The sequence below is a fragment of the Haemaphysalis longicornis genome, unplaced genomic scaffold (genome assembly GCF_048455015.1).
Source record: "Haemaphysalis longicornis isolate Haplotype H1 unplaced genomic scaffold, Haemaphysalis longicornis Haplotype H1 scaffold_1, whole genome shotgun sequence".
In the NCBI taxonomy this organism is placed as follows: Eukaryota; Metazoa; Arthropoda; class Arachnida; order Ixodida; family Ixodidae; genus Haemaphysalis; species Haemaphysalis longicornis.
Window position 1 is genome coordinate 255,230,777 of NW_027526203.1, and position 20,433 is coordinate 255,251,209.

Below are 20,433 nucleotides of genomic sequence, written 5' to 3' on the forward strand. Positions count from 1 at the left end.
ATGGGAAATTTTGACTTAAAATCTTTAATTCCCGAGTGAATAAAGCATCGTTTGCTGCCGAACAAGCGCTTAGGGCCCTATAGAAGTCTTTCGAATAAAACAAACTTGTATTTTGTCGGCATGACACCTTTAAGGTGAAAGAGGCACAAACTTGTATTTTGTCGGCATGACACCTTTAAGGTGAAAGAGGCTTTTGTACCAGCTGTTGGTGTTTATAGGGGCATGCGAATAATTCACGAAATTTCAAGCACGAATATATTATTGTGGTTACGAAGTACGAGAAAAGTCCGTTATGCTACAAGATGGCTGTTACCCCCCCTCCCCCCCACCCCATTTCGAAACCTGCCGAACAAATCGCCTACCACCATAAAGTGTCCCGCATTTTGTATCAGCATTGTTGTGCGGTGCGTATAAAACAAGCATTACAGGATTTTTTCATAGTTAAACGTCAGCCAATTACCTTCCACATCAAACTGTTCAAGAGCATGAGCCGCTTTGGCAGAAGCAGAACTCGCTAATCAAGGTATACATCCCAAGCCGCATCATTTACTGCTCCACCACCCCGAGCTACTAGCGTAGGATTAAATTCCGCACTCCATTGCTCACTCAAAGCACACTCCAGGCCAGTGCGATAAGTTTCGAAACCTGGCGCTGGATCCACAAGGCAGCATCGATTCCCTTTGGCATTTTCTGCCTCCCGGGGTGTCTACACTTCTCATGACGAACCCAGAAGCTTTGTGATTTGGGGTTCCAGTTATGGCACAGCTTGGGGGCGCGATGCATTGCCCTAGCACCGGTACGTTTCCCTCTGGCGGCATTCTTGGGTAACGTGGTTGTTCCGTTAACACGGGCAGGATTTTTCCAGAGTTATAGCGCCCAGACTTAGCTAAAAGCCAATAATAACCAGTGTTATCCACCACTGGCTGAGATCGTCCCGATGACTGCTCGGACAGCGAATTTTCGGCAGCCCGCACAGCTTAATAACGTGCTCTGGTAACCGCCACTGCACTTCACGAAGCAGGGCACGCCGCCCCGAGGCTGTTCCATTCCCGGCTCGACGCTTTAAACACACCCCACCACGTGACCACCGCATCCGATGGCTTCAGGCGATGGGAGTACTGTGGTTGGAAGTGAGACTGCTTCCAAAGAAACAGCCCGAAATGCCGTCAAGGTTCATTTATTGGGCACCAGATAATACAGGAATTTCCTTTTTCTCCATTACAGAACACACGCCGCACACAACATACCTGCTTTTGCGTGCTTTCTTTTTTTTCCTCATTCCCCGTAAAGCCAAGCTTAGGCACGTCGGAGTCATGCAAGTATGGCCTGCTTTCATTTCCATCGATTTGTACTAACCCAGGACTTACCACAGAATTTCAATTACGCCGAGTTCTAAAAGCGGCCTGCTAATTTTTTGTTTTTCTTTCTTCGTTACAATGCTCAGACACACGCCGTCATCCTGGCCGCAGCAGGCAGATTCCCCGGAAAACTCTAGCTTCCACTTACCTGCATTCTTCACTGACACATGCTTCAGCTTCCCTGATGAAGAATACGAAGCAGCTGACATAGCGAGGGGTTCCGTACAAACCCCCCTTCCCCAGAGTCTTCGTGCTTGGGACAGAAGCAGCACGACCGGCTAAGGTGAGGAAAGCTCTCCCCCCCCGCCAACCCCCCAAATGAGCCGGTACTCGAGCACTACGCGCGCACTGCCCCCCGCGACACCGAGCCCGTAGTCCTGGCCCAAAGCCATGCTCGCACCACAGCAGTCCAGTGTCAAACTGAAGATCCCCGCGCGTCGTGCCCGAAGATGCGTCGTCTGCGACGGCTGCCCCACCGCGGGCCCCAAGCAAACGGTGGGTGTACGCGCGCCGAGTCCTTACTCTTGGCTTGCTCGCCAGCAGACGTTGCCGGCCTGCAGCGGCGCCGGGTTCCTCCGTGGCCATCCGGCTTGGGACACAAGCGTTTGGGCAATAGAGGGAGGGGGGTGATTGGGAGACGGGGGGAAAGAGAAGAAGACAAAAGGCACGCACGCACGCACACAGAGGGGCACCAGTCCGGCGGGACAGGCGCCTTTTTCCTCCAGGGCCGGAGCTGGGCCCTCCCTGTCCTGGAAAAACAAGACCGCGTTTCACAGATGCAAGGGCAGACAACAGAGAGCAGCCAGTAGTGCAGTGTTTACAGATGAGCAGCAGCCAGCAAGGCGCATATTTACAAAGGGGGGGACACAGGCGTCATCGCTGTGGCCGCTTCCTCACCTAGACAGCCTAGACACCTCGTCCGAACTGCGGATGCCCCCCTCTGGCGACAGCAGGGGTGACAGCGCCTTCAGCAACTGCAGCGGGTCGATGGGAGCCTGGAACAACAGAAGGGGGCGGCGCCTGTAAGCCCTCCGAGCACCCAAAACGCGCTCGCTCAACAGGGACAAAACGGGACGAACAACTTTTCAAGGCATTACACACCAAGTAGCACCGCACCAACGAGAGCCCTTTAAAGGAGCACCGACAATTAGTTTGCCACCTAGGCACCCCGACGGCGTGCGTGGTGTGGAACATATTAATTACTGCGCCGGCGCAATAGCACCCTGCAACCTGGGCATAAGCCCTGCCGTACAAGACAAAAACGAGGCAGCGACGCCGACGTTTGCTAAAAATTCGCTCCGCCAATTAACAGGCGCTGGCAGCAATTATAAAACCGAAGCAGGTAGCCGCACCTACAGCTCGTCATAGGGGTAAGGAGATGAACATACCGACGAAAATACCACTAGACATCGTCCTCCGCCGCTAATGACAGCGGTCACCAAGTATAAGATGCGATATTAGGTCTCCACCTCTCCAGACAGCTCAGCTACGTCCTCCTTGACTGCTCTGAAACCGCAGACACAGACCCCCTGGTGCAAGGAATCATATCCCACCAGCTGCACGAACGACAGGCGCCTGGAAGAGCGCGTTGCCAAAACGGCGGAGCACGCGTGCCGTTTGTCGGCCGCTCCGTCCTGGCGCTGACCTATCAAAACCGGAATTGATTGGCGCTGAACTATTGATTCACGCAAGCAATAAAATAAAAAAAATTGCGTCCCCACAGAACATCGCACTCCCTTCAAACTGTGACGCATCGGTCACGTTGAAGTGCACTTCTGTCCACAGCCGTTTCACTGCTTAACTTTAAACGGAACCGCTCTGTCACAGGAATCGGTCATTCGACTTGTATCCTCTCTGGATTCGTTCCTACAACCGCCAAATGCTCAATACATCTGAGTAGCTGGGGTAGAGATACCGAACTCGGAAACATGCAGGACAACATGAGGATCAATAAACAAACGCCGCGCATTGCGTCGTAACCGTAGTTTCGTAATTAGGCGCCAACTTTAAAGTAACTTCGACTCTGTTCGCTATCACTGTGGCATAATTGTTTTTACAAGTGAATGTGACGATAGCAGAGGAATTTCGCGTACACGATGCACGCTAGAGGAGGACACCCCTACGTCCACTGATGGCAAGCTACGGGAAACGACGAGCATCAGCAGCCGGTGCTGTACTGGTGAGTCTAACACGCGTCGCGCTACTTCCCAGTCTGCTACCAAGAGGGCTGTACGACCCTCGCCATGGAGATTTACAGCTACGTAAAATGATACCGCCAACACTTCCACATGTCTGGCGCGTTTGTGGGCCAGGGACAACACAAGTACGACTTTCCGGTCAATCCGTGAGACTTCCTCCCACGTCATACGCGCACAGCTAATAAAAAATGCGTTTGCCAATTAAAAAGTTTTTTTTTTTTTCAATGAAGCCCATTCCCTCCAGGGAAGTGTACCGGGCTATTTAACGTAGCTGTTCGAAACTAGGCAGAGGAACTATGCATTACAATTACTTGTTTGGAACTAAGGCAGAGGAACTATGCATTACAATACTTTCGCTTATTCCCTCACTGACATAAAACAAACTGTCCGGCAAGCTTTTCTAGCGCGTCTTATAAGAATTCGCAAAGCGTTTTTGTTTTTCATGAGATTTAAAGTAAATTCAGAAAATCGTAAAAACAGGGTCACTCGGCAGCCAAGCTGCATACATTTACCTCGGCTGCCTGCGCGTTTCAAAATGCGGCAACTAGCAGCAACGGATAGCAGTTCACTTGCAAATGAGTCAGTCCCCCGACGGGAATGCCCCGATGGGCCCCTACGCTGGTCAGAAATTTAAGCTCTTCTATCCCCCGCACATTTGGCACAATATTTAAACAGATAATGCACTCATAAGAAGCGTTCCATCGAAGGCCATTTTGTTTTTTACTGCCTTCTCTTCAATTGGTCTCTCCTCTCTATCTGCCTGCCGGCGTTACTGTGTACACCCCCCAGGTGTGACAAGTTACGTCTGCTGGTGAACTTTCCTTTCGTTTTTCTAGCACAATACACTCATTCATTCACTCATTCACACAAAACTTCCGCCGGGGAGGAACATGGCTCTTCTGACTTTTACACGGTGACAGCAAGCTTGTGACAAAGGTTAAACCATTCCGAAGAAATGGCCCTCCAATCACCTCGTAGCGCGGAATGTACCTGCAGAGTAAAAGCTGATTGAGCACTTTCGTCCGTGGATGTTAGCAAGAGGTGCTTGCACATACAGCCGATAGCCCCAGTGTAACAATTAAGGCCGGAAGCAAGGCTGAATATAACGCCCCACCCCAACAAACAATGCCTTCACACACCTCGCGTAATGAACGCAAAACGAAATGTTTACAAGTGTAACCACGAGCCCGCTAGACTTACAGATACGGCATGCAAGTTACCGGAGTCCATAGGTCGGCAGGCTCACTCACGAGTGCACTCACCCACACACACACCCCTTACCACTCATGAGTGAGTGGCGAGTGAGCCTCGCCATCGTTTTGGACTGGCGAGTGTGTGTGTGTGTGGTGTGTGTGTGAGAGAGAGAGAGCAGGCATTTTAAGAAATAAAACTCGGGTCACGGTTTGAGCGCCCAAAGACGAAAAGCTGCGCTGTAAAGACAACGTCTGCTATATGAAGATTTCTGATATTGTCAGAAATTGCCCCGCCCCTAAACTATCGATCGTTCGCGAAAGCATGGCGGGGGGGGGGGGGGGGGGGGGATTTTGGTTCTCTTGGACCGGGAGTCCTGCGGGCGGGCGGGAGACTGAAGAAAACACAGCGCACTCAACTCCTGCGCAGGGACGCCTGGGGAAGCGCCGTGGAATAGGCCCTAGATTGCAGTTTACGTACATCGCTTTATCAGGGTGCTCAGTCCGCCTAGCTATTTTCCCTCATCTGTTACAAGCTCTGTCGATCGGCTGGCTGCACTGGCATAGGCAGCACAAATTGTTGAGCTCGAAAAAGAGAGACAGCGGCTCTACTTAACGCTGTCTAGAGCTGAATAACGTCTAGTGATCATTACTCTTCTGCCGCAAGCTACACACAAACATTACGCGGCTTTGACGCCTGCTCTTCCAATCAATCATCATCAGCGAAAAAAAAATGAAAAACAGCCTCAAGGTCATGCAGAGCGTGCCCCTGGCATCCCGAACTTTTCTTAATATCCGTTTTTGTTTCCCCGTTTCCCCTCCCCCTCATTTCACTTTACCCTCTCCACCTTCGGGGCGGGTGCAGGGCTACAACAGGCAACCTACAGTATCGTGCAAATGGTCGCTGTTTTCCACTCTCTACCACGAAAGGAGCCGCTGCAGACTAAGTACAAACCAGAGCCCTCACTCGCGACGGAAGTCTGGAGCATCGCGGTGCGCGGCAATAAACGACAGCTTACAGCCACACTTCTGGCCAATCTGTTTCCACTTTATGGTTACAGGGTTCGGTAAGGCTGACTTAATTTTACAAACGTATAATCCGGGGAATGAAGCCCAAGCTTGACTGACATCGCAACGGCACTGTCCTGCGTCGAATTTCTAAGGGCGGAATTAACCCACGCACGTATTACGAGCGCCATCGATGCCATGTATTCAGTGCCAGAAACGGTAGACGGCGCCAGAGGTAGTGGGCTCCCGTTTTGAGCTTACCAAAGGCGTGTGTGTCTACATTTGCAGATAGAGTTATTTTCTTAATTTAAGTTAAAATTCAAAAGTAATTAAAGTTAATTTTTCGGTGCAAGGCGAGACGGAGGCATAAAAATCCTTCAACTAAAAGGAAATAGAAGGCATCTAAGCCCTTCTACGGGTCCGGTTGAACAACGCCTACAGGACGCGTGCTGAATACAGAAGTATCAAAGCATGTCTACGCCAATAGTGCAGGGCTCAGAGGGGCGACGAGCCAAGCCTCTCCTCAGTGACAGAAAGAGAGAGAATAAAACCACACAGTCGGAAAAGGATGACGACGACGGTAATGCGAGGACACAATAGCACCACTAGACACGTCTCCGCTGCCTATACTGCGATGGGCAGCCCTGAAGCGTCTCAGCGGCAGCTGCTAAACGTGGTGGCTCCGGAGAGGATGCAAGGCCACACCAAGATGCCGCACTACGTCCAAAGAGGCGGGTGTTCGCTGCGGCTAAATCCACCTACCACTGACACCACCAAGACCATTACGACGCGAACATTACACGCCCTGCATATACCCCGCTAGTGACGAAGACAATGCAGAAACAGCGGATAACGCAATCACTTGAAACTTGACACAGAATCGGGGGCCATGCAGACAAAACACAGGTTTCGTGCATTCGAAGGAATGCCTCTTTAGAAACATACTGACACCACTTTCAACGTAAACTTCGCTCAAATAAGCTATTTAATTAGGAGAAAAGGGAACGGCCATGCGAATCACTAGCTCATTTCCCGCACTAGAACCTATGACGTCATATGCCCAGCTCTGCGAGTGGCTGAGGCCGGCAAAAGCATACGCAAGTTAGGCAGGGCTTATAAGATCGCAGAACGAGATATTTTCCCTTAAATGTAATGCATATTCATTTTATAGCAGTAAGAATGGCGAGTTAACAATGGAGATTACGAAAGTACTCGTAAACATACAAGTACCAGTGCGTACTGCTGTTGGTAGTCCGCGCACTATGCTTGTTACAGCTGCACAGCAGTGCGGCGCTTTGGGGTTGTCTCACACACTGGCCGATTTGCGGAAGCGGCATTGTCTTGCGTGACCCTGTTTGTCTAAAATGTCCCATTTTTCACGATGGAATTACTACCTACCGCAACAAAAACAAAGCAAAGACGAATAGCGGTGCGCAGCAGTATGGTGGTGCCATCTAGGAGGAATGACGGTAAAGAAGGCGTTCCGAAGTCCGCTGCATACTAAACAGCGCACTTAAACAGCCCAAGTTCGCTTCGAGACTCGTACATGTGACGTCATGGCAGACATCAAGAAACACGCGACTTGGCCGGAGAAACTATATTTTAACTTGAATTGATTAACTTCTCAGTGAATAAAGCATCATTTGCTGCAGGAAAACAGCTGGGGGCACTATAAAGCACCAAATCTTTTGAATAAAACGTATTTTGTGTGCACGGCCCCTTTAAATTAAAACGTAATAACGCCTTCTGATCCCCACAAGTAAGCAGCCTCAAGTGTGCATTAAATTTTTTTTTCATTACTTGCATAATAGTAGTGCGGGACACGCGCAATAAAGAATACACATCCTACAATAGAAGTCTGTGAGAGCACTTTACCTTCCATACAACTCTCGCTGTACTGTAATCGCCAGAACAACGCCAACGCTTCAGTTGAACAAATATAAGCTGAGCTTTCCACGGGCAAGGGATGGTCACCCAACGTGTAAACATTTAAAAAAATTATGCACGCGTTCAATTATTTCAATTTGGTAGTGACTAGCAAAGAGCTCCTGCTCGTGACATTTATGACTTCAGAATGACGCACTGCTAAATAAGTTTAAAGCGCAGCCGTTGGTGGCGCAGTGGGTTATCCTAGATAGATTATGTCGACCCGCCAATCTACCCCATCATGCACTGCACGATGGCCCACTCCCAAATAAGGGGAATGATCAAGGTCGATGAGCACGCCGATTGAAGCCCGCTCTACATGGGGTGAATTTACCCGCGAATTCGCAGCTGCGGCGCCGCTCGTGCAGCAAAACTATTTTTCGTTGCTGAAGACGAAATTAGACCGTTCTGCCGCACAAGCAGCGTCACAGCTGCGAGTCCGCGGGTAAATTCGCCCCATGTAGAGCGGGCTTCACGCACGGAGCCCTCGAGGTCGCTGGGTACGCCCTCAACACATACCACGACGTCAAGCAACACTACTGCCTCACCCGCGGAACACTACCCCCGCTCAACGCCACAATTGAAGCAGCACAGATATGGCGCACTCTGTGAACATACTCCCTTCCTACATCGCAAGCAACTACAGCACTCCCACCCACCCCTCTTCCCCTACGCAGCGTGTCCGAGACCCCACGACCTCGACACGCTTTACCACTCCTTGTGCGAGTGCCCCGCGGACCCTTACCCCCTTCCCCACCCCACACACACTGGGAGCAGGTTTTGGGTAGCTCTTGCCTCGAGAACCAACGTTCCCTGACGCAACGGGCACTACAGGTCGCTTCGGCCATCTGGGCGAGCACCCCCCCCCCCCGCCTTCTCCCAAAAACCCGAACCCTGTGTCTCAACAATAGTGCCCTCTCTCTCTCTCTCTCTCTCTCTCTCATACAAAAGACTGGTCGTAATAGCAATACGGAATTAATCAGGAAGAGGCAAAGACCCGCCCAGGCACACGGGCGCGTATTCGACCTCCTCTGGCGTACAGCAATGCACAGGTACACACCCGTCTCGGGATTTCGGCGCAGCAAGAAATAATTCAGAAGCGGTTATCAGGCAATCCAGTCAGATATTCGCATTCTGTATATGACGGTGCGCGGTTCCCTGAACTGTTTACAGATGAATACACGAAATGCGTGTTTCTAGAAGAGGATCTGAGAGCACATCGAGGGTGTGGAATTTGTCTACGGTAATGACGGAAGCGGCATTCAACATTTTGGAGCAAATCTCAGAGCAGGAAATAGCAGCTACGCGAGTTTCTGGCGCAGACGCCAAAACATGACTGGCGCCATCCGGGGAGGTCACTAACAAATACTATGAGCCATATATTGCGAAAACAATAGGCAAAATAAATGACACGGACACGTTGCTGAGTACACGGTCTAACTATACTTCGTTTACCCTAACAGACAAGGACGGCAGTTACACTTCCAAACGGCAACACTCATTTCCAACATGACTGGCGCCATCCGGGGAGGTCACTAACAAATACTACGAGCCATATATTGCGAAAACAATAGGCAAAATAAATGACACGGACACGTTGCCGAGTACACGGTCTAACTATACTTCGTTTACCCTAACAGACAAGGACGGCAGTTACACTTCCAAACGGCAACACTCATTTCCGTGTAAAAAGAACAGGATCACACGTTGCGAGTTTCTCTTATTGATGCAGAACGCTTAATTCGCTTCCCAACCTATTTATTACCTGAAACCTTGAACTTATGACACTCGAACTACCCGCCGCGGCGGTCGCTTTTCAGATGGAGGCGAAAAGTGAAAAAGCCCGCGCGCCGACGAGATTTCCGCCACGTTAAAACCCCATAATCAATCAATCACAATCCAACTGATCAAATGGGCTCGCAATGAGTTAGCATGCCCTCTTCGAACGGCGGGAGACCAGCGTTGCTGTTTAAAATGGACTGGAAGGTTACAGTTTCGTACAGCTAGCGCTTGTCCTTGTGAATTTTGCATCCATGTCTATGCTAGTGTTAACGACGCACAATTATTGTCAGTTTAAGATGAGGGAGACGTTAAACACCTGTGCGACGAGTGGCACTATGTCGTTGCTGCTCTGTGTTCCTTACTCCCCTTGTTTCTATTTTTACAGTCTCACAGAGAGATCAGTCAAATTTGTCGCATGCAAACTAATATAATCTGGGCAGACGTTTCTCCCAAACGTAAAACTTTCGAACTGCGTGAACCCGCGGCGGTGGCGCAGTGGCTAAGACGTGCTGATAACGATGAGCCCCGGGGCACGGCTCGAACCGAAGAACAACCGCTCGTGTGTGGAGATTTCCGCGCACGTAAGATTCCCGGGCGGCCGAAATTAATCCGGAGCCCTCCACTACAGTGTCTCGTAGACCAGGTGTAGGCTTCATCGCGTAAACAACAACAAAAACGAAGTTGCGGAACTCCCGCCTGCTGCCAATGCATGGGCTTCTTCCAGATGAACACGTACAGCTCCATGATTTTAAGACACGTTCCATTTAAGCTAATTATTGTCAAACGCAAATTATGAACAACAATTTTCTGTTTCGTGCACTCCTTTTGGACTGCGCCCCTGTCAATCGTGTTTTGTTTTGTGCACTCGTTTGGCGTTGATGTCCATGGATTGGAAGGGAATTTGGGAGCACCCCAGCTTCGCTGGCATTCCACCTTAGAGTGTGAAGTGGTTCTAACGTTTTTTGTTATCTGGCTCGCCGGACACGTCAGCCTTCAAGGGTGCATGCTTTTCCCTCACTTCCCCAAGTGCGACTTTGGCACAATTGTGACGTAGTTATGTCCAAACCAGACCATTTGGCTGTGCACTGTAGCAGCTTGGCACAATTTGGGCAGCACTAACGGGTCGTAACAGAACCGCAAGGTGCCAACTTTGTACATAGAATGAATGTACGTATCGGTGGTCGTCACGCTGAACCTGGCGTGTGAATGCCCGAAGTCACTGCGCGTTGGGTTCGAGCCCGAAAAAGTAGCGCGAGCTCTGAAGAAAAGTGACCACATAACGCGGTTACACGTTTTTCTAAACAGTACACTAAACCATCACAAGGTATTTGTGGTTGAGTGCTTGCTCTCTTGGCACGACGACGATATTAGTTTTAGCAGCACTCCGTGAGCTCCGTTCGTTCCGTGTTCCCCGGGACCCAACTGCGCCTGCGCGCGCGGGCACGGCGAGGAGGACACCCCCCACCGCAAAGAATGCGCGCGCATGGCGAGGGCCAGCCCGCGGAACTAATCCACCCTACCGGAACGAATGCGCAAGTGCCCAGTCGGGTCCCGGTCAACACGGTACGAACCATGGAGGGCGAACGGAACGTACAGGGTGCCAAAACTCTCTATTATAGCGCAAACCATAGATCCGTTACCGATGTGTGACGCTTCGTCATATGTCTAACGATCGCTACCACCGTACATTAGCATCGTAACGTCGTCGCGGGATCATTACAGCTGCAATGTATTTCTACGTCACCTATTCCAAACGTGTGCTGGCCACTTATGTAATTTTGTAAAACCTGTTTCGCGATTAACACCGACTCTGCGTGGGTAGTGGGTACAGAAGCGATGCGATTGGCCAGAGTTATTCGTTAGCCCTTCTTGGAGCATCAAAAAGGGATCTTTGTAAAAGCCAGCCGCAAAACGAGAATTTCGAATAGTGAGAAGCATGTCTTCGAGCTGAAGATGGGTTCATAAACTATTGTTTATGCTCACACAGCCAGTCTTTGAGACGTTGCTAAAAATATAAATTTAACAGTGCACTTAACCGGTTTTGAGCAGTGACCAAGCATTTTTTTTTTTTGCTACCTGATTTTGCAGTGTGGCATATAACAAAAATGAACTGCAATGATGGATGTGTCCAGGACGAGCCCATCATTTTAGCAGCTTCATTTCGCAATCAAACTTGCGTTAAAAAGATGGTTACAGTTACCTTGCTATGACATAACGTGAAAGGAATTAAAAATTAACGCTGTACAACGGTTCGTGCGTCAGACTATGCTACCATTAGGCCTATTATCTATTATATATATATATATATATATATATATATATATATATATATATATATATATATATATATATATATATATGTATATATATATATATATATATCAAAGAGATGCCGCTCTTATTGCCAGTGCTATTCGGCTACTTGAAGGTGCTGTCATTTTTTGTGTGGTACATCTTTTAAGAAATCAAAGTCGAGAAAAAATCCGCCGTGATCGCAAAAGATATATATCCAGCCTATTATCTCCCCTAACATTCGCACGAACCCGCCGCGGTGGCTCAGTGGCGAAGGCATTGTGCCCAAGGACGCGGGTTAAATTGCAGCCGCGGCAGCAATTTTTCTGATGGCGGCGAAAAACGAAAACGCACGTATCGTTATTTCGGTGCACGTTAAAGGTCCCCCGATGGTAAATTCATCCGTACCCACCCCCTCAAACTGCGGCAGGCCTCAGAGCCCAAGTGTAGCTTCGGCGCTTTAACTCCCATTGTAAACGTATTCTCAACAAATGCGATGCAATTTGAGGCGCACGCCTTGTTTCGAAGAAATAAATAAGAAAACGAGCAAAAGCAAATGAAATATCAGGGATGCGTTTAGTACGCGAGTACTGCACTACCGAGTTCTGCAGCACACAGGAACGCACTCAAAGCCAGGAAAGAAAGTGTCTGGTTTCGATGTTGTCTACTACTGCCTTTCGTACTATCAATGTTCAAACGTCGAACAAACCGTGCCGAGAAACTGCTATGGGGGTATTTAGGAGAGCTATAACACTAGGCATTCGGCTCGTAAACCAAGCCAAACTCGCTCGCAATTCTTTAAACGCCTCCATGCTGCTAACGAGTGTTCGTCGCAGCTTGCGGTACCGAATCGGCCATGAAACTAGCGGAATAAAAACGGCACTTTTAAAGCACTTCTGCCCGCCCGTGAAAAGCATGTAGAACGGCCAGAGGCATCGTGAAAGCAGGGTTAGGCGGACTTGTAACTCTGTTCAGGTACGTGCCCTCAAAATCGCCCGAAGCCAGACCATGCGACCATGCTCTAGCCACTTTTTCGGTGCCAAATTTGATCGACGTCCGACCACGTCCGACCCTACTCAAACAATAATTCTCAAAACCAAGTTGCGCCTTGGGCACACATTTCCGGCCCCGTAGCGCAGCGTAACTCCGCAGTGGGGCCTGAAATGAAACGAAGCAGGGGCGCGCGTCAAGCGCGCTCGAAAAATAAGTGAAAGTGCCGAAAGTATTAAAGGCAGCAAACTGAGCCTGAAAGCTAGTGCTTGTGCATGCTGTCTGCACCGTTGCGCGAGTGAATCAAGGCACGACGTTGGCGCGTCGCTTCAGCTAATTTCCTCCATTCCAAGCCTCAAGTGAAGCATGCACACTTTTCTCCGCACGCGGTACAAACTCACTCCTTCCGCCACGCACGACATTAGTATAGTGTAATATTCTAGTACACTATAACATTAGGGTGCAATCCCGCCATAAGGTATGAAGTAGAATTTTTTTTTCGCTGGTGAAACTGCGGGGGGACTATGGCCGACGATTACGATACTGCCTTTTGCGCAATTTGTGTGCAGCGCGAACTACAGTCTTCTCAGTCCCGACGCATGCTGCTGCGTCCCAGAAAGTGATCGCGCGATCAGCAAACGCACGGCGGCGTGCGCTACTCTGCCGTTATCTCGCAGCGCGTCGACGCCGTCTATCCTGTTGTTGTAAGTTGTGTTTGAACCTCCCGCGCGATGGTAAGCCTCTGCGTCGGCGGCGCGAACTGAGTCTCACGCACGTTCTACATTGTGCGAATTTCGAATGCGAAATCGCAGCTGCGGCGGCGCTAGTGCGGAAAAATCTGTTCTCGTTGCTGTGGCGAACTGCCAAATGTCAGAAACAGTCGAACGTCTCTTGTGAACGCCGCTTGGCATTTGGGAATTTGTCGCAGCAGTAAAAATAGGAAAAAAAAGATCGTTTTGCCGCACGAGCGGCGCCGCAGCTGCGAATTCGCACCATGTAGATAGGGCTTCAGGAACTCGCAGCGCGTCGCCACCGCACAGCATGTCTCACTGGGGCTCTTCGATTTACAGACTCGGACTCACCGCGGATAGTCCGCGGGTAGTCCGAGGATTCCCCGAAGCCATAGGGATACATGGGAAAATCGAACACCAGACTGCTTGTCTGAGAGTCCGCGGTGAGTCCGAGACTGTAAATCGAAGAGCCCCACTGCCTCCCCCTCACACTTTCGCAATGCGTCACCGCCAAAGAGAGTCTCGTGCCGGTTCGGCGTACCGCCCTCCCCCTCACACATTCCTCTTTCGTTTTCTTTGTCTTCAGTTCTCCCTTAGTTCGCTCGGTGACGATGCCAACGCCGCCGTCAAACTACAGTAGCGGGCGCAAAACTGGTGCGCATTAAAAATTAGAACGGGCTGTCGAGTAACCGCTCCCGAACCAACGAATTGACCCCCCCCCCCTCCTCCCCCTCAACTTCCTGGGTTACTGTAACAGCGAATTCCCTCTGCTGCGGTAACCACGGTAAACGGCTCTGTCGGCTGTGTTAGCTACACGCGACAGACCTCCGCTACTGCAGTGCTGTACGTCCTCATCGCACACCCTTCACTACTACCTTCATTCTCAGCTGCGCTTGCCAGTGCCAATAGATCGATCGCTCGGTTACACACAAAACGCATGAACGGGCGCTTAAGGGCTGCACTCTGAAACTACGTACACAAGAGGATCGGCCAGTCAAATGTGCAAATCTAGAATGTGGCGATACTACCCAGCCACTAACTAAAAAAAGGAAAACTGCTTGGTGCAGTGTAAAGTCTAGCAAAGGATGGGAAGCACAGAGGGCCATAGAAGGACAGAAAGGATGAGCCATCAGGACAAAATGGCACCCAAGTGAGCAAAAATGGGGGGGGGGGGGGGGGGGGGGGGGTTCCAAGCGATTCGCATGACAGCCAGTCTGGTCTGGTCTATTCTCTCTACGGCATTGCTACGAGTAAAGCGGTAACCACATGGAGCGATTTTTGTGAACGACGCGACAAGCGCCGCGACGACAATCACCAATCGCTCGTCCACATCGCTTGCTGAGGCAGCCGCATGAAAGCGATCGCGCGAGCGACTACGTAACCAGATCCCAATATTACCGCACAGCGCTCAATACGGTTGTCGAAGTACACATGGCTGCAAGGCTCTGTCTGACTGTGTGTGTGTGCATGCGTGCGTGCGTGCATTTGTCACAAGAACGGGAAATAAACGTCTCTCAGTAAGCAAAAGGTCGTACTTTCTTGGGAACCATTCTGCTGCCGCTCGCCCCTCACCCTCGTTCTCTCAATAAGCCGGAAGTTGGACCCCCTACGGCTCTCCTATTGGCTAGTCGCTGAGGCCACTTCTGGGAGGTAATTTTTTCTGGCGACCCAGAAGCGAGCGATCCGATGAGCGATTTGGTCCGCGGCGAAAATTAGTTCGTCGCTAGTCGAGTGCTCCCCAAATCGCTCGAAAAATAGCTCTGTGGCTAGTGCTTAAGAGTAGTTTTCCTTGGAAGCTACTTTTGCCCTGCGTACGCAGTCGAAGTGCGACAATGTTACTTACCCGACATTATAGTTACGGTTTAAGGTTTTCGGCGAAAAACACCAATAAGTTGATTTATTACAACAAACCCACCAGTTCATGCTCGGTAGCGCAACGGAAGCCTTAACCACCCAGCAAATGCGACTAGTGGGAACGTCGAACGCCCACTGCAGCTGCGGTTCCATGACTATATCTTTAACTTCGGTGTGTCTACAGCGTGAAGTGTAATTGCGGGACACAAATCGACATTAATAATGTTCGTGTTCTAAGCGAGTACAACTATAGGCTATAGGGTTATCATTACTACTACTACTGAATATATACCGTAAATTCATTGAGTGCACACAATGGCACTTTCCACAACGAAGAATGAAAGAATTAACTTTCAGCGGCATTTTACGAGCATGACATCATTACTCGTCTTGTATTGTAAGCGATAAGGACTGCCATATGAGCGCTCTTAGTGGCTCAGGCCAGAAAACGCACGCTTTACCTTCACAGTCGATATGGCCAAGGAAAAAAAAAATCAAGGTATGCTTGCTTTTGAAATAGAACGGCCATTCTTTGCTGTACCATAGACGGTTTATCTCTTCTCCCAAAGCTTTTATTTAAAACCTTGTAGAATGAAACGCCGCCTAGATTTTGGCATACAAGGAGGTTTTGCAGAGCTCCCAGCAAGTGAAACAATTCGTAGAAATAGCCCATAAAAAAAGCTTTCTCCCCGCCCCCTCTCTCACGGCAACTGTGAAGATAGGTTTTTGTTTTGGGGTTGCTTAAATTCAAGTGTTTTTTTCTGTTTTCATCAATTCTGAGAACACCACCCAGGGGTGGAAGCGAGCTAGAGCCTTTTGGAGCAGCTCAGGGAGCAGGAATCAAGTGCTTTTGGAGCAGTGCAAAGCTGTTTGGAAGCACATTTTCATATCCAAACTTCACTTTTCCAATGTTCTAGTTCTAGTAAACACACAAAAACAATAAAAATATCAAGTGGATTTTACTCAACATTGAATGCTGAACCTACCCCACTTAACTAAGAAGTAAAGACTATATGTTCCCCTAATTAACGCAACACAGGTGACACTAACATGAACCAAAAGAAAACTAAAGATAAGCAATATTTTTATAGATATGCACCTGACTCGTCTTCGTACAAATGAAAAATAAATGTTCTTGTTATTACAAAGCCACTGCTCACATTAGAAAAAACGAGAGAACAGCGATAAGCAAAAAGTTCAATTTTACACGTAACAATAAAAAGTGTACACCCGGCGGCAAAATAAACCGGGCACGTGAGCGCGTGGCGAAATAATTCGCCGCGCCATGTGACGTTGCACTTCTGGTATCGAGACACCGATGTGCGCGTGCGCGTCCAACCCTATACTACCATGTCTTTTCCTTCGCTTCAAGAAGCAAAGCTGATGGCATTGAGCGTTTGGCGCTAGGGGTAACTTTTATGCTGAACACGCCTCGCCGGCACACGGTTCTGCGGCGAACGGCGAGGGTGAAGCATGCTTTGCTCCATTTTCCTGGCTCTGATAAAGGTCGCATCGCAACGAGGTTTCCATAGCTTAAAGTCGATAGCGTTTGTTCGGCTGCCTAACGAAAAACGTTTGGTCTGTGTCTGTGTAAATCATTTGAACGTGCATTGCAGCCTATTGTTATTTGTCCTCTTTTGTCAAACCTGCGAGCACGCCGATCCCTCCCTGCTCGCGTTTTTTCTGTCAATATCTGCTTTAGTACTTGTGCTAGGTGACTTACCCCGACAATTTATTCAAATCATCTATTTCTTGCCTCAATTCCTTTCCGTTTTGGTGTGCGCATTTTTAGTTACCAACCAACTGCATGTTTTAGGCAAAAATACGAAGCCGCGATGCGGTACAAGATCGTCACCGAGACGGGCAAGACACGACTATCCGTGGGATCGGGGGAGAGAGGGCAACGCACGCTCCACCCTCGCAGTACACCGCCGAGGCATGTGCGAGCGAGGCATGTTGGCAAGGAAAGTGACCCCTATGGCCAAACGCTGAATGTGATCAGCTTTGCTGCTTGGAGTGAATGATAAGACAGGGCAGCGAGCGTGTTGGACGCGCACGCGCACATGGATGTCTCGACACCAGAAGTGCAACGTCAGACGTCGCCGCGATGCATTTTGCCACGCGCTCGCGCGCCAAGGCTTATTTTGCCGCTGGGTGTACCTACATTTTACACCTAACAAGGCTCTACACAAATAAAAACATACTTCTGTCAATACAATGCCACTGGCATGAGAAACTAAGAGTGAACTAGAAATAAACGATGCATTGTATACAACAGAGCAATCGAAAAGGTTCAAACAAAGCAGCAAGAGAAACAAATACATTAATGTATTACTCGCACGCCTGACCATGTGACTCAGGCTCTTATCTATTTAAAAAATGTGCAAGGGACATCGAACATACTACTGCTTATCAACCTTTTTTTCATCGCGCGTAGTGTGCGTACCGAGAGGCAGAAAATGTTAATTCAGTGCCTTGTCATTAGGAAGGTTGACCAGCGGAGCTGGGCAATGTCCAAGGACTTCACTAAACAAAACGTTTTGCTTATAATTTGTGATTGAGAATACTTCGTACCCAATTTGCGGAATGAAACTTGGAAGGACGAACTCTATTCCAGTGGACAAACGTACGGCTCTCCACCCCCCCGCCCCTCGTTGTAGGCATCTTACTCTCTGTGTAACACCCCGACCCAAGCAGCTTGACCACGGAGGAAACTCCACACCACTTTTAGCCCTGTGGCGTCCATGTTCAGATCCCCCACCAGCACTATGAGCGTGCCATTAGTGACGGCATAAAGCCTAGCTGCACGCACACGCACCCCACTCCCTCCACCTCCCTCCCGAGCACGCATCAACTGGTAACTGGGTATACAAACGTGAGACACCGGAACGTTGCTCTTGAACCAGGAAGGATTCGCAGCTACTCAGTGTGGTTAGTCCCCTCTAACGAGTTGAAACTTGAGGCGGCAATGCCGGCGGCAGCGGCTTTTTGTTGTTTTAGCGCCTGTTCGCACTTCTGTGCGTGCCGACAGTGCTCCCATTCCCGTCCTTCTTCCGAGCGAACAACATGCGTCCATCCCATAACGAGTCGGAAGTGCAACTGCTAATAACTTCCCCAGTGCCGTTATCAGCCAATTGCGCAAATTGTGAAACAGGCATCGGTGGTGGCGACGGGTAGGAGGGGGTGGGGGGTCGAGCCATATACAGCGTCGCGGTAAAAAACCGTTCTTGTTAGGCAAGCCACATCTACCCAGCTGATAGCTAATATCAGTTGTCAGATACTTCCCCACTTTTGTCCCAGGGCAGCGCGTTCTATCTTGTGTCGTTCGGCTCGGCAGGGCCGCACCCGAATAGCCTGTCTGCAATGGGGGAATTTCCCCGTATTGCTAAACCGTGCAGCCTATGAAATTTGCATTACCAAATTACCTTGCATTTTTTAGGTTTCCTTAAAGCCTTTTATCTAAAAATTCCCAGATTACTTGGAAATCTTACAAAAGCAGAGTAATAGCTCAAACATGCACAAATCACGTTGCCAGCCAATTTTTGAAGAACCTCGACTCTGATGCAGCCGTTTAAAACTTGAAGCAGACTGCGCAAGAAATGAAAATGTCATAAATCTTCAAATGCGTGGGCTTTGGCCATTACGGCTATGACTGCTTTACTCAGTCGCCCCCCTCCCCAACATGTGCCGTCAATTCCGGCAATGACAAGACTAACACTAACCTCCACACATATTTTGCTTGTTAAATTATAAAGGTGCAGATGTGTTCAGAACTTTGCACTAGACCCCTAACTTCGGATGAGTGCACCAGAACTGCAAGAGAACACACCAAGTTCATATATCATATTGTAGTACTGGGGTACTTAACACATTTTGTTCGACCAGTGTTTCGAGAAACTAATCACATTAAAAAGTACAACCTCCAGTAAAACAATAAGCTATAAATATGCGATAGTCCAGATCAAAAGAAGTGGCTCCCTAAAAACCTCACAAAATATAGCTGCAGGTGAAAAATTTGCTCCTTTACAAGTGAAAACTGCTGTTCCTATGTTAACGCAGTCGTAAAGGTAACAATGCCGCACCCAAAGCGCTGTCTTTTGTCAAAATTTTGTAGGCCACGATGACCGAGCCCGGAGCTGGTGCGTGTCCAGCAGGGGTGCTGCAGTGCCATTGTCGGCTGGTTGCACAGCTGAAGACAACGAGGGGAACTTTCGCTCTTGCTTTTGTAGCGTGGCTGGCGTAGTTCAAGATAAGAAATTTACCAACTTTGTTGATGCAAAAAAGTTGTCACCTCTGAAGCAGTGACTTTAAAAGTGTGAGCTCAAAATTATTCAGTGTTGAAACTATTTCTCTGAATCAGAGATCTGCTTGCAATATGTTAGCATGCTTTCTCTGCACAAAAATGAGTAGGCAATTTAAAAGTGAATGTCCCCCCCCCCCAGAACCTTACATATCTGCTATGGGATTTGAAAGTATGTAGTTTATTAGTAGTTTGTGCTTTCCCTGTAAATATCAGGTACTTGTACATTTGTGGTAATGTTAACACGCTCAATATGCTAAAGTAAAGTAAGATGCCCACCGCCACTTCTAGGCACGAAAACTATTTATAGCCGCATAGGTGTGATCACATTCAAGCATTACAGTGCAAGGTACAAGTAACTACTGTGAAATTATGCTAACTCTAGAACATGCATATTGCTCAACTGTCAAAGCTGCAAACACTGAACCAGCCCCTGAGAATGCAACATTGGTTCGACGGATAAATACTCAAAAGATCGCAGCTACTACCCAAGAGGCTTATAACTTAGAAACAGGCGAAATGCGTTACATCCCATGATCAGGCAAAGAACAAAGCCTGCCCAGAGGCATCACATAAAAAAATATTCAGACAATTTGAAAATTTCGCAATCCCGTTTTTACAATCTCAAGATTTTCGTAAGCGCCTTTTGTTTTACCTTAAGTTTCTACAGGACTGATACCTCAGCAGATGCAGGCGCCAAATAAACACCACAATTAGAAACACATCTTGGGAAAATCTGTGTTGGTCACATACTGATTGGCCCAGCCATGTGCGAGGGGTGCACATAGTACCTTAGAACCACGG

At 49.0% G+C, this 20,433-nt stretch overlaps 1 protein-coding gene across 2 annotated transcripts in view; it reads right to left on the bottom strand.

Annotated features, from left to right (window-relative positions):
- Positions 1-20,433, bottom strand: part of LOC144144513 (serine/threonine-protein phosphatase 1 regulatory subunit 10-like) — a 62,574-nt gene that overhangs the window by 19,416 nt on the left and 22,725 nt on the right. For both annotated transcript variants that reach the window (XM_077676002.1, XM_077675995.1), the window contains exon 3: positions 2,256-2,353. In XM_077676002.1, coding sequence (XP_077532128.1) covers positions 2,256-2,353 — 98 coding nt within the window. The remainder of the gene's footprint in view (positions 1-2,255; positions 2,354-20,433) is intronic.